The sequence below is a fragment of the Nyctereutes procyonoides genome, unplaced genomic scaffold (genome assembly GCF_905146905.1).
Source record: "Nyctereutes procyonoides isolate TBG_1078 unplaced genomic scaffold, NYPRO_anot_genome, whole genome shotgun sequence".
In the NCBI taxonomy this organism is placed as follows: Eukaryota; Metazoa; Chordata; class Mammalia; order Carnivora; family Canidae; genus Nyctereutes; species Nyctereutes procyonoides.
Genome location: NW_026575036.1, coordinates 14,946,508 through 14,961,989, shown reverse-complemented (window position 1 = coordinate 14,961,989; position 15,482 = coordinate 14,946,508). Strand labels below are relative to the sequence as shown.

General features: G+C 37.1%; 1 protein-coding gene across 7 annotated transcripts in view; it reads left to right on the top strand.

The window, feature by feature from the left end:
- DENND5B (DENN domain containing 5B) overlaps positions 1-15,482 on the top strand; it is a 204,555-nt gene that overhangs the window by 85,614 nt on the left and 103,459 nt on the right. For all 7 annotated transcript variants that reach the window (XM_055318778.1, XM_055318774.1, XM_055318777.1 and 4 more), the window contains 2 exons: positions 288-397; positions 11,148-11,814. In XM_055318778.1, coding sequence (XP_055174753.1) covers positions 288-397; positions 11,148-11,814 — 777 coding nt within the window. The remainder of the gene's footprint in view (positions 1-287; positions 398-11,147; positions 11,815-15,482) is intronic.

Below are 15,482 nucleotides of genomic sequence, written 5' to 3'. Positions count from 1 at the left end.
ACCATATATTGAAATAAGAACAATAATTAGGTTACAGCAAAGATCATTTTGGTAGATCTTGATTTTTAGTATTGTTATCTGGCCAGGATGCTGAAATTCAGATTCTGAAGTTTTAAATGCAGTTCCTTTCAGTTGTCCATTGAGGATTTTACAGTTCAGACTATTAGAGGTAGAAATTGAATCAGATTTCAACATTATAAGTCAATATATCTATAAAATAAAAAATAAAACCATGACATGTTTGAAAAAAATTTAGATATTAACTAATTATTAATTATTTATTATAGGTGAAAATTTTGACCAGAGTCCTTTGAGAAGAACATTCAAATCTAAAGTGCTGGCACACTATCCTGAGAATATAGAATGGAACCCTTTTGATCAAGATGCAGTGAACATGGTATGTATGTTTTTTCCATCTTTAGCCTTTTTGTTTCGTTAAGATGACAACAGTAAAAAAAAAAAAAGACAATAGTAAGTATATTTTGAATGTCTACATTATTTTATTTAATTGAATGTTTTAAATAAACAGTTCTGTAAGGTGGATAATATTGTTCTCATTTTATAGACATGGAAAATGAAGCTCTGAGAAGTTAAGTTACTTCCCTATAGTTTCCACAGCCAATAAGTGTATACAACAGACTTTCAAAGCCCATTTTCTTTTTTTTTTTTAAGTTTTTATTTAAATTCCAGTTAGTTAACATACAGTGTAGTATTAGTTTCAGGTGTACAGTATAGTGATTCAATACTTACATACAGGGATCCCTGGGTGGCGCAGCAGTTTAGCGCCTGCCTTTGGCCCAGGGCGCGATCCTGGAGACCTGGGATCGAATCCCACGTCGGGCTCCCGGTGCATGGAGCCTGCTTCTCCCTCTGCCTATGTCTCTGCCTCTCTCTCTCTCTCTCTCTGTGACTATCATAAAAAAAAAAAAAAATACTTACATACATCATCTGGTGCTCATCACAGCAAGTGCCCTCCTTACTCCCCATCACCTATTTCCCCAATATCCCACCCATCTACCCTCTGGTAACCATCGGTTTGTTCTCTGTAGTTAAGAGTCTTTTGTTTGTTTGTCTCTCTCTTTTTTTTCCCCTATGCTCATTTATTTTGTTTCTTAAAGACCACATATGAGTGAAATCATATATTTATCTTTCTCTGACTGACTTTTTTCACTTAATAACATAATACTCTCTAGCTCCATCCATGTTGTTGCAAATGGCAAGATCTCATTCTTTTTAATGGCTGAATAATATTCCATTGTGTGATTACTACCTCTTCTTTATCCATTCATCAGTTGATGAACACTTGGGCTATTTCCATAATTTGGCTATTCTAGATAATGCTGCTGTGAACATTGGAATGCATGTATTCTTCAAAGCCCATTTTCTTTTCCTACTATTAAGCTGTGTTGTGGGTTTGTATTAATTATACATAGATGCTTTGATAAACAGTAATATTTGTTTGCCTGGAAAGGAGCCTGATAGAAGGAGCGTGATTACAGTTTTCATATTTTAAGGAATGTTGTATGATGGGCCTGTAATTTATCATATTCACAAAGAGGAAAAGGAACTTCAATTCATCATTTACACATTAGTAGAAATTTATTTATAAGGACTCTGAATTAATGCAGTGAGTTACCAGTGGTAATTATAAGTACCTTTAGAGGGTCTTAGAAATAGTCATAGTTTTCAGATTATTTAGGAAGGGTCCTAATTAAAAGCCTGGGTAGGGATCCCTGGGTGGCGCAGTGGTTTGGCGCCTGCCTTTGGCCCAGGGCGCGATCCTGGAGGCCCGGGATCGAGTCCCACGTCGGGCTCCCAGTGCATGGAGCCTGCTTCTCCCTCTGCCTGTGTCTCTGCCTCTCTCTCTCTCTCTCACTGTGTGCCTATCATAAATAAATAAAAATTAAAAAAAAATAAATAAAAGCCTGGGTAATATTTTGGGATTCCATGAATGGAATTCTTTGATTATAAAAATCAGAGTGCCCTAAAGTGAGCAAATCAGATATCAGGCATCATAGGCACAGAAATAATTAACAGTGGACTGAGACATTGATAGCTGTAGAGTGTTTTGAGTATTTTAAAGGTAGAGCCAACAGATCCCATTATGCTATGATACTATAAGGGAAAGAAATTAATATACAGTAGATACCTGCTAAATAGTCATGTAAGTTACTTTTGCATACATGCTTACATGTGCCCATTGAGAGTTCTTATTCATATTTTATAGAGGTTACTAACCCATAGTTATGCAAAGAGTCTCAACGGTTAAATCCAGATCATTCTTACTCTCTAGCTGACTTTTTCCCTATCTACATGCTGCCTCCTCCAAAGAAAAATGATGTAACTTAGTTTTGAGCTGCACCTTAAAATGATGTGGGTCACATTGGACCTTTTGTGATATTTCTGTATCACAGTAAATTCATTCCAGTCTCAGTTTGCTGCAAAGAGGGAGTAACATGGTACTTTTTCTAAGTACAAATGCCTAAGGCACTTGGCACTTTGACTTTGATTCTTCACAGAACACAGTATAGTTATTTCTCTAACCAGAGATGCCATTTTGCTGGAAGTTAATACTGTGAGGCCTAGCCTCATCTTTGGTGAAGACAGCATCATAGATATTAAATAGAACACAACTGTTTGTTATATTTATGATACTTGGAGCACAGGCAAGCTTCTAACTAAAATAGTCAACAAACAGCAATGACAAAAAATAATTTATCAGCTGCTGTGCCAGCAAATTAATAGAAAAGTATTAAAGAGTGTCTAAATGAAGCAATGGAAACCTAGAAAAGAATGTAAATAGACTACAACACTTGACTTCTTAAATTAGTAAGATATTTCAGAGTATAAATTTATCTGTGAGAAATTAGAATGGTTCTTACTACAGTATGAATCCATAGTCATTTGGAACAAAATGCCACTTTTTCTTTCTGTTAGTCATTTGAATGCATTAATAATGAGATATCCATGATAACTTTAGCCTTGGTCTGTAAAGCATTCATCTTTAAAGCAGTGATCAGCTTCCTTAATCTGTTTTTGATATTTTCTTTACCCTTGCCTCTGGGGTTATTTTATGTAAGCAACCAAAGTCTTCTATGAAAAATAAACACATAGGCTTGTGTTTTGATGGTTAAACACCACATAGCATTTGTTTATTGCTGCAAATCTAAAAGGATTTGCTGGCATTCCTTGAAAATCTCTGAAAAGCATCCCATTAAACTAGTCTGCATTTGGGTCATAGATTTACTGCCCTTAATTTCCTCTGATTTATTAGTAAGTGCATTTGTATGAAGCTATAATTTATTCCCACCTAGAGGTATAAAGCTTTCTTCTTGCCTTTAGCAAAATCTCACTCCAATGAGTCATCACCTTCTGTAATATCAGTCATTTCTTTAACAAGCAACAGTAGTGCTTTGAAGAAGGATGATTAATTTCATACAGAAATTAAATACTCCAAAGCAGTGAACGTTTTTAAATAAAAAAAATTCCATGAGTGCCATGCAAATGAAATAGAAAATAAATGTAAGGGACAGGTGAAATTGTTTCTGAATTAATTGCTTTCTATGTCTCTCTTGGTTGCTGATTGAGAGATTTTCATGAAAAAAAGGCAAAGGGAAGTATCAGAAAACAAAACAACACCAACAGTCATATACCTAGAACTAACATATTTCAACATTAACAAATTTACTTCAGATTTGTACTTTTTCTTTTAAATGAAGCAAAGCATTGCAAATGGAACTGAAGTTCCCCTGCCTCCCCCTACCCCTGTTTCAGATCTCTGCATATTGGCATCCATGACTATATAATGTTCTGGTCAGTAGAACTTACCCTTAAGAATGTAGAGAACCTAGGGATTGTTAAGAAAATATGATCAGTACCTTTTTAAGCAACTTATATGAAGTATGAAGATTCTGTTTTGTATAACTGTTCTTTTTTTTTTAATTTTTATTTATTTATGATAGTCACAGAGAGAGAGAGAGAGAGGCAGAGACACAGGCAGAGGGAGAAGCAGGCTCCATGCACCGGGAGCCCGACGTGGGATTTGATCTCGGGTCTCCAGGATCGCGCCCTGGGCCAAAGGCAGGCGCCAAACCGCTGCACCACCCAGGGATCCCTTGTATAACTGTTCTAAATGAAACATCTGATATATATTTTAAGTAACTAAAAGAGTCATAACTTATAAAGCTTTTTATAATCTGTAAGCTCTAAGTTTACAATTTCTTATTTACTTTGATCACAAAGAAAGGTAGGGTGTAATGATGAGCAAAGAGTAAAGGATAAAGGGTTGACTGAGAAAAATTTATTTCAGATGCCTATCTTATAAGATTCAAAGGATAAAGAACTATATATACTTTTTAGAGACTCAACAAGTGCTTGAATTTGAGATGGAGAACCCTTAGTTAGATTAATAGGATTGACATTAGAATGAAAATAAGCCCTCATTTTCATCCAGGTTTAAGTTCATGTCTCACAATAAAATTCTAGGAATGGGGCTTTAATCCAGCTGTTACTGGAGGAGCCACTTGTTTTCTTAACTTTGCAGCTGGAATATTCACTGGTGTCTCAAATTTAACATGTCCAAAACTGAATTTATGATCTTCCCACTAGCTTTGGTCAGTAATGGTACAACCATCCACCTGGTTGTCTTAGCTGAAAATCTGGCATTATCCTTGAAGGTTCCCACTTTCTTACCCTCTCCCATGTGCAATCAGATATCTATCTACTTCTCTCTGTTTCTACACACTCACCTTAATCCAAACCCCCAAACTTATGTGGACTTCTGTTTCTATCCTTCCTATTCTTTACACTAAAGCTTCTGCTTCTGCTTTTCTCGGGAAGGCTCTTCCGCTTCTCCTTCCCCTGGTGAATTCTTAGTGACTCTTCAGGTTTCATTTTAAACAATTTTTCAGAGAAGCCATCCCTGACCACCCTTCCACCATTCAGTCAGGTCCCGTCAGGTTCTCTTAGGACCTTTTAGCACCTTGTATCCTTTTGTAGTACCTATCACAATTGTAATTAAGTAATTGATTATGTAGCTAGTTATCAGCTCTTTGTCTCTTGTCATAATGTAACCACCACGAAGACAGGCATACTCTCCCTTATTCATTGCTGTATCCCTAGTTTTACATACAGTAGAGGCTGAAATAATTGACTAAATGAAGGAATGTTTGCTTACTTATAATACTTTCCTTCCCTTACAGATAAGTATTGTTACCTCCCCTGCAAAATCATCTTAAGCAGGAGTATTTAGGTGCTCTCTCTTCTCTGTTTCTATAATGTCTTGAACATACTCTGCAATAGCACTGATCCTATTATTTTATAACCATTGGTTTGTGTGCTTGCCTTTTTTTACCAGACTGTGAACTCCCTGAAGAGATTATTTTCATATTTGTCTTTTGAATTACCAAGATCTAATGTAATACATGACATAAAATTAATATTTATTAAAGGAAAAAGGTGGGAGAGAGGGAATGAACACAGAGAAAGGAAAGGCAAACAGACCAACTTTGAATAATTTATTTTTGTGTAATAAGAGAGGGCATAGGAGTCATAAAACTATAGAAAATGGAAAAAGAAATTGTTAAAATTCTAGCCAAACTGCCTGAAATAGCCCAGAGAGATAATAAGGACATGTAGTCAGCTCAAACCAGGAGCGATACACAGCATTGTGAGCCCACTTTTGACTAAAGTAATCTAATTACCAATGGTAATCCGGTAAACATTGACAACCCTAAATGTTTAGTTGTTTTATTGTGGGAGTGTGGGTTGGAAAGGGGATACTGTTAGTAAGGAGCAGTATTAGGGAAAAAGAGATTGTTGAATGCCCTAGTGAACAAATCTTGATTTATGTCTCAGGTTTTCTGAAAACTGAACCTCATAATTCCTACAAGAATTCTCACTTTTTAAAAAAATGAAAAGGCAGTAGCATTTTCCAAGTCATGGTTCCCAAATTGGAAATATAATTCTTACTTTTTTTGATTCGTAGGAAGAGAATTTGAGAGTTCTTACATCTGTTATCTGTAGTGTAGAAAGTCATTCTTTACTTTGAGCACAACTTTTGGCAAGCTTTTCCTGTAAATGTTTGAATGCATGCTCCAGAAAGCTACAAAACCTTAGGGGAATATTTGGCAGCTGTTCAAAAACAGTTAGAGCTGTAATTTTGTGGTTTATGATGTCAGGAAAGCCTATCAAACTAAATCTTTATTTCAACTTTGGAGGTCACCTGTGTTTCTGTATTGTCTACTACATGTAAAAAAGAGAACTATAGACTTAATCAAGAGAGGAACTAAATCTGATCCTATGCCCCTAGCTGTTGTTTTGTTTTCTTATTCACTTGTTTGTTTATTCTTTCAACAAATACATACATGGCATGCACTATCCCAAATAAGTTTGAACATAACCTGGAAAAAGAGGGATTCAAATCTTCCTTCCCATAATCTTTACTGATAATAATAGATGTGTCACGGGGGTTTTTATTCATAAAACAGCAGAGAATCTCCTCTTCTTATAAAGATGAAAGCAGGGATCCCTGGGTGGCGCAGCGGTTTGGCGCCTGCCTTTGGCCCAGGGCGCGATCCTGGAGACCCGGGATCGAATCCCACGTCAGGCTCCCAGTGCATGAAGCCTGCTTCTCCCTCTGCCTATGTCTCTGCCTCCCTCTCTCATTCTGTGTGACTATCATAAATAAATAAAAAAAAAAATTAAAAAAAAAAAGATGAAAGCAATTTTAATGTGAAGACGTAACTATAAAAAGGCCTTGTCGTGGCCTTTCCTTACATAGCTATTCCCAAGATTGGGAATAAACAAATTTTCGTCTAACAAATTCAGGTATTTGTTTTTTACCTAATTGTCTTATTCTGCCCAAATATACATAGTAATTTAATTCTTACCAACATTTATAAAAATAATTACATAAAGCTACCTTAGTTATTTCTAGGTCTCCTATTCAGTGTTTTGAAATATAAAGACATTTTCACTGACCTAATAATACTAAGCTTCATGATTTTGCTTTTAGTATTTATTATCAATTACCATTTATGGCCCCAAATAGTATATTGTTCTGTGCATGGTACTCTTGTATGTTTACAGTTGTAAAAATATAGCACCATTCCTAGAGTCACTTACAATCTAGAGAGCCAAACAAAATAGAGAAACTAGTAATGTGTCAGTATACAATGTACATGTGTATACAGCGGTATACTTCCCCATTCACTAAAGACTTTCTAGAGGAAAAGTGACATTTTAATGGCATTTATAGGATGAAAGCAGTATTTTTTATGGAATGATAAAGGAAAGTTCTTTAAGATAGTATTTATGTAGAGACTTAAAGAAAGTTAAGGAAGTGTTTCCATTAGCTACTGCTGTATAACAGACCACCCCAGTATACTACTTAAGTGGCTTAAAACATGGATTGTGGGTTTTTCATAATCTGGCCGTTTTTTGTTTTGTTTTGTTTTGTTTTCATATAGGGCTAGATAGTAAATAGTTGAAGCATTATAGGCCGTTTAGTTTCTGTCAGTTATTCATTTCTGCTGTTGTAGTGCAAAAGTAGACATAGACAATGCTTAAATGGATGAGTGCTATTGTGTTCTAATAAAATTTCATTTACAAAAACAGGTGGCAGATTGGATTTGACCTAAGGACTATGGTTTGTTGACTCTTGATTTAAAACAACAAAACTGGGATCCCTGGGTGGCGCAGCGGTTTGGCGCCTGCCTTTGGCCCAGGGCGTGATCCTGGAGACCCGGGATCGAATCCCACATCAGGCTCCCGGTGCATGGAGCCTGCTTCTCCCTCTGCCTATGTCTCTGCCTCTGCCTCTCTCTCTCTCTCTCTCTCTCTCTCTCTCTCTGACTATCATAAATAAATAAAAATTTTAAATAAATAAATAAATAAATAAATAAATAAATAAATAAATAAATAAAACAAAACTGTTACTTTGCTTACAAATCTGCAATTTGGGTATGGTTTATTAGCAAGGTAACCTCTCTGCACTACTGGGTGTCAGTTAGATTGTTTCGAAGGCTAAAGAGTAGAATCATCTGAAGGTTCACCCACTCACAGGTTGATATCTCCTGGGCTGGAAACATTGCTGGGGAATCCTCAATCTCTGTGCCATCTCTTTGTGTGATCTCTAGCATGGCAACTTCACATTGGTCAAATTTTTTATATGTTGGAGTGTATGTGACCAGAGACATGGAAGTTGTATTGCATTTTTAAGCCTACCCTGAAAAGTCACTCATTTGTCACTTCTCACCTCCGTTATATTTTACTTGACTGGGTGAGGGGTAGGCAGACTGGCCCTCTGGGCAAATCCAGCTGGCTTCCTATTTATAAATAAAGTCATAACCATTCCTTATGTGTTGTCAGTGGCTGCTTTTGCACTACACTACAATGTTAGTGCTGAGTAGTTGTGACAAAGTTTATAAGGGCTACAGAGCCTAAAATATTTATTATCTGGCTTTTTACAGAACAGGCTTTCAGTTCCTGGGTGTAGGCACTCTCAGTGAGCCACCCATGACCTTGATGGGAGAATGGCAAGGTTCTAGAACAGCATTGTAGAACTATCTGGCATTTTACAGAACAGGTTTTCAGTTCCTGGGTGTGTAGGCACTCTCAGTGAGCCACCCATGACCTTGATGGGAGAATGACAAGGTTCTAGAACAGCACTGTAGAACTAGAAATACCGTTGGAGTCGTTTTTAGAAAGTACAGTCTGCCACAGGGAATGAACCACATGGAAACTTAAAGGAAGATCGTTCCAGCCAGAGGGAACAACAAATTTTGGCAAGTGCCTGCGAGGTGTTTTCACAGAAAACAGTATGGCTAGTGTTGCTGAAATAGAGTAGGTGAGTAGTAGGAGATGAAGGCAGAGAAGTTGCCAGGGCCAAGTTCGTGTGGGGCCTTATATTGTAAAGAGTTCAGGTTTAGTGAGGTAAGAAACCATTGCAGGTTTCGAGAAGAGGAACAAGATCTAGCTTATATTTTCTAAGGATCACTGTGGCTACTCTGTAGGGACTACAGTATGGGGATAAGGACAAAGGCAGGAAGACTGTTGAGCAGAATATTAAATAGTCTTCTAGCTAAGAAAGGAAGATGGCTTAATTAGAGTAGTAAGAGTAAAGATGGAGGAATTTGTTTCTGAATATAGTTTTGAAGGTAGAACCGATGGTCTTTGTTGATGGATTGGATAATGGAGTGAGAGAGAAAGAAGTCGAGATGACTCCAAAGCCCTGAGGCATTCTTGCTACCTCCTTGGACCCCCTCTGAAAAACACTGCGTTTCAGTACAGGAAGATTGACATGCTAGGTGGCACAAACAGTTCCATACCCCTCCTGCTAAAACCCTGCAGAGGCTTCCCATTGTCCTCCTCAGATTTCTAACATGACTCACCAAACACCTTCACAACGTAGCTTCTAATTATTTCTCTTGGGTTCTTTTTAACTTCCCCCCTATCTTGCTTTCTGTTCCCCACCCACAAAAAACACGTCACTTCCTCAGACCCGCATATTCTGTCTTCTGGGCTTTTGCACACGTGTCCTCTGTGCCTTCTCTCCATCTCACTAACAGCTATGCTCATCTTTAGGCTCCCACTTAGACTTCCTGTTTTTGTTTTTGTTTTGCTAGCTCCTTCTTTTCTAATTTAGGTCCTCCTGCTATGTTTTTTCCATGGCAATCTGTATTTACTCCATCACAGTACTTCCCATACTTTACCATTTATTTTTTAGTCATTTGTCATCCTTACTGGACTGGAAGTTCTGTAGGAGCAGGAGCATGTCTTATGTCTTTTTCAGCTGAATCACCCCCACAGGGCCTGGCTCATAAAGACACTTAATAAGTGTTTGTTGAGGGATCCCTGGGTGGCGCAGCGGTTTGGCGCCTGCCTTTGGCCCAGGGCGCGATCCTGGAGACCCGGGATCGAGTCCCACGTCGGGCTCCCGGTGCATGGAGCCTGCTTCTCCCTCTGCCTGTGTCTCTGCCTCTCTCTCTCTGTCTCTCTCTCTGTGTGACTATCATAAATAAATAAATAATTTTAAAAAAATTTAAAAAAATTTAAAAAAAAATAAGTGTTTGTTGATAATTTGAATGAAGGACATGTAACTTAAGGTGAATTGCATTTTCTTAAGTAACATGGGGAGAACTTCTAAATTTCACATCAGATCAATTGTTAAGTCTGAAAAAAGAAAAATATAGCTATGGTAAAATTATTTATATGCAGAAAGCATATTGCAATACAAAATAGAAATACATAAGAATGATCATTATGTTAAGGTAGTTAAATTACAAAGTTTTTTTCAATTTTTTTGTAATTTTTATTTTGTTTAAAATGTTTTAAAGAATGAATTCAAATTGCATTTTAAGAATTTTAAATTAGGCATCTTGAACTTTCAGGTCGTTTTGTTCCCAAATTTGACTCAATCCTGGGTAGTTACCAAGACCTAAAGCATAATACTTACTGGAACAGATGTAAGATGTCATTGTTTCTACTCTTCTGCTTCAGTAAATAAAAAAAACTTTCCATTTTTAAAGTTTCTGTTTCTAAGATCAAGTATCATATTGTTCAAAATAGTAACAAAGTGATACTATTGTTTTTATTTTTTTTTCAATTTGTCAAATGAGCCTTCACCTATTTCTCTAGTCCTCTGAAACATTACCATCATCACTTCAGAAATAGTGATTAATACTTAAATATTAAATGTTTGTAAAGTACCTTTGAATATTTTGCCTTCAAGTCCTTGATTAGCAAATGTAGATAAAGAAAGTGAGACTTGGAGAAGTCACATGCAGTGTTGAAGGTCACAGGCTTGGATAAGAAGTTTACTGGGAGCAAGTCAAAGATCTCATTCTTAGTCAAACCTCCTGCACGTAATATACAGTAAAGATGTTTTTCCATCTCTATATATTTATATATATGTATGTATGTATGTTTGTATGTATATATATGTATATATAGATTTCTTTTAAAAATAATTTTATCAATGTGTAAATGAACTTACAGTGTATCTCTAAGGCTACTGGTAATAATATTAAATATGGATAAAACTTGTGTCCTTTTGAGTCTTGTTAGGTTATAAACAACGAACATTTTCTCTAGTTTGAAGTTATTTGTGTACAGCATTCTCATACTTTTTCCCCTTTCCTCCACAGTTGTGCATGCCTAAAGGGCTGTCTTTCAGAACTCAGACTGACAATAAAGACCCTCAGTTTCACTCATTTATAATTACCCGGGAAGATGGCTCTCGTACCTATGGTTTTGTTCTCACTTTTTATGAAGAAGTTACAAGTAAGCAGATCTGCACAGCAATGCAGACGCTCTACCAGATGCACAATGCGGAGCATTATAGTAGCGTGTATGCTTCATCCTCCTGCAGCATGGACTCTCTGGCAAGCAGTATTGATGAGGGAGATACAACTTCCCTTTTGAAACTCCAGCGATACAACTCCTATGACATCAGCAGAGACACCCTGTTTGTTTCAAAAAGTATATGTTTGATCACACCACTGCCATTCATGCAGGCCTGCAAGAAATTCCTTATCCAGCTTTACAGGGCGGTTACCTCACAGCAGCCACCGCCCTTGCCGCTGGAGAGCTACATCCATAACATTCTCTATGAGGTACCCCTCCCACCTCCAGGGAGATCACTGAAATTTTATGGTGTTTATGAACCTGTCATCTGCCAGAGACCTGGGCCCAATGAACTCCCCCTCTCCGATTATCCTCTTCGAGAGGCCTTCGAGCTTCTGGGGTTGGAGAACCTGGTGCAGGTGTTTACCTGTGTTCTTTTAGAGATGCAGATACTTCTCTACTCGCAAGGTAAGTCTTCCTTGGGTTTTAAAATTTCCCCCAGAAAGTACTTATAAATCCAAACCGCTGCACCTCCATGGGGTATTTATTAGAACCAAATGATTAATGATCAGAAGCCTTCTGTTTTGTGTAAAAGGAGCACCTATTTTAGGTGGGACCAGAGGCTAAGATATTATATCTCTTTGAGGCATCAGTGGCTGTGGAGGAAAACAGGAAAGCCTACAGAAGCATTAATCTGATTGACTTGAATATATTTATTTTTTAATAGAAATAGGCCCTTTTTTCTAGATAGTACATAATCATCATAAAAGAAATACATTTCTTTTCATATTGAAAGTGAGAATGATGTTAGTACCAAGAACATGTAGCCAGCCATCTCATTTTTTGCAGATCAGTAAAGGTTCACATCAAAACTCTGTTGACATTGGACAGGGATAAATGAGATTGTTGACTCTGAAGTTTCCTAAGGCATTCATCTTTGGAACTTTGCCTATGGGAGATCTCACTAGCTGTGACTCTCCTGGGTTAATGGTTCTACTGGAGTTGTATGGAGTGCTTTTGTTTTATTTTGCTTTTATTCCCAAAAGGAAGTTACCTTTGTGATGTTTTCCATTCAAAGTTCTCCCAGCATATACTTAAGAAACCTAACAAAATTTGAGTTTTATATTAAGAGTGCATTTATGATGACTAATGTTGAGTCTAAACTAGAGTACTTGTTCCAATCTGAACATGATTTTGCAGAGGAAATAAAGATGCTCTGTCTTAATGAATAGTGAGTTGAAGGAAAATACAAAATGGTTGCTACACATCGATGTGTCCTTTGAAAAATGTGGCACAAATATTTGGGTTAGCTTTTTGCTAACTTGTATTTAGGCTAGCAGGATTGTAGTGCAATCTCCTGACTGCTGCCGTCAAGCTTATTTTACCACTTTCCTTTTTTTTCTTTTCTATTTTAAATTATAAGTGAAGCTGAGCCAAGTAGGCTATATTTGTACTTCCCCATCTTGTGTGTATGTTGACACTATTTGTGTGTTGACAGCCCTTCACGAGGTTGTGTTTTCTTCAGTTTATCCTACATAATGTTCTTTGATATGTGTTCTGATGTCTCAATTTTTGTTGTCAGGAAGTTCTCTAATGACCAATCTAAATTCTTTCCTTTCCTCTTGCTCTCACTTTCTTAGGGCTGATCATTACCTGCAGATCACGTGTTTGTATCTAAAACATGTAACTTTAAGTAATTTTCTCTTTCAATTTCTTCCCTTCTTGCTTTTTTCCCTGAAGCCAGGGTAGGGGTTAGAGAGTTGCTGGGAGAGAGCAGGGGCTTGGAACTGGATAATTTAGATCCTGGATTGACAAGAGATCTTGAAGGTCATTTGGTTCAGCTTTAATTCTGACTTGGTTCAGCTTTGGGCCAGAAAGAATATTGGTTTTTGAAGTCATAACAATCCTAGGTTCGGATCTCTGCTCTGTCACATGCTAACTGTAACCACAGACAAGTTACATAATCTTCGTGTCAGTTAATTCATCTTTATGAAGATAACAGGGTTTTTTCCCTTCTCTCTCACTGATTTTTTGTGAAGGCTAAATAAGAAAACCTGTACATGATACTTGGCACTAAATGATAGCTGATATTATTGTAATTATTATTGATTTATCAGTCCAACATAATCCCCTATAAATTATGTATATTTTAAGTTGCATGGGTCCAACATACTATTGCATTTAAAGTATAGCTTTGTTGAATTAAATAGTCAAGGCATTTGTTTCAGGGTTGAGGACCTAATAAATGTTCTCTTATATTGAATGTTAGGACTTTTTTTTTTTTAAGCCAAAAACAAAACAAAACAAAAAAAACCTTTCATTATCACACTTTCTCTTTTAAAAGGCACTGTATGTCTCACCGTGTGTGGTCTGTCCTGAGCTGTCATCTTTCCGCTGTTTGATTAGCTTATCCCAGCTGGTTCATGGAAGCTGTTGAAAAGTTATAATTGATTAATATCTGCCAATTTAATTCAGTTTCAGATGAAGAAACATGAGTGTTTATGAGCATAACTGAGATTTATTTTTTGTTTTTTTTTGTAAGGTTTTGTGGTAGTTTGGTTTTATGAATCCTGAGATTATAGGACCCACATGCTCTCCTCACTCTGTCTCCCTCTCTTTCCCTCCACACACACACACACACACACACACACACACACACACACACTTTAAGTGTCCTACAAAAGAAAGTCTCATATGTTTTTTTTTTAAGATTTTATTTATTTATTCACGATATATATATATAGAGAGAGAGAGAAGCAGAGACAGAGGCAGAGGGAGAAGCAGGCTCTATATGCCAGGAGCCCGATGTGGGACTTGATCCCAGGACTCCAGGATCGTGCCCTGGGCCAAAGGCAGGCACCAAACAGCTGAGCCACCCAGGGATCCCCAGAAAGTCTCATATGTTAATTTTATAACCATTCACTGAAATCACTCTGTGTTAGGAATTATACGATAAAAATGCCTTGTACGTTTTGGAGTTTCTTCTCTGTTCAACAATGAGTTACTGCTCTTATCCATGTTTTATCAAAAGAAAGTTGAGGCTCAGGGAAGCTAAGTAACCTTCCTGAGATCACACAGCTATTAGGTAATGTTGTAGAGGCTAAGAATGGGACTTGGATCTTTCTCCAGAGTATTTAACCACCGTATTAACTGCATCAGGCACTACACTTAATATTTCCTTATCTGTCTTAATATTTATTTTTAAATTATTAGCTCACTCTGCTAATCTGTTTTAAAGATATCATGCTAAATAACTGTAGAGTATAAAAGGAAAGCTCTGCATAAATGCACATTTTAATATTGACAATGTCTCTCCCATTAGAGAAAGAGATTCAATTTAAATGAATGCAATAAAAGTGATTATGTTGATTTGTACTCTGGTGCCCTCCTTCATTCTTCCTGTATTAAGGGGGTCTTAATAACATCTAATACTTCTTGTTTTATTCACTAATAAAGCTATGCCATAAAATTTAAAAACATTGCAAGGGCTAAACAATAACCATGAAAACCCAAAATGAATCAAAGTAGATGGATTTTAATGATCTAGACTGATCTAGATTTTAATGTCCTTCTAGACTGATTTGAAATTCTGGTCCACAGCCCATTTAAACAGATTCAATCTGCCATTTACAGAGTGTGTATATTACACTCTAAAGTGTGTATTACACTTTATGATGGTAACCAGCTAGAAGTTTTAAGTAGAGAATGCACCCAAGAGATAGAGGCTCTTTTCCAGGACCTCAAATCAGAAAAGGTAACTTTCTTCTGCACCCTGGAAATACCTGGAACAAGACACTGGGAAGACTGGAATATGATCCTCTTTTCAGAGGAATAATGGAGGGAGGAATAAAAGGAGAGCTTAAACACTAGTGTCTGGTTTTCATGTCCATAATTAAAGTCTCAGGAACACTTTGGAGCCTTGCTTACCTTCTTTGACTCTTTACAATGGAGATAAGCAGTTACCCACAGCTCACACTGGACTGCCATCCCAGCCTGTGATTCCTTCACAATGCCCCCTCCCCACCTTTCTTCTCTTTCCTCTTGTAAATTGTGCGTGAAGTAACCCGGTCAGAAAGTAGAAGCTACTTAAAGTTCTCTTGAAAAAGTTGGAAGCCTTCTAATCACAAACTGCTAGT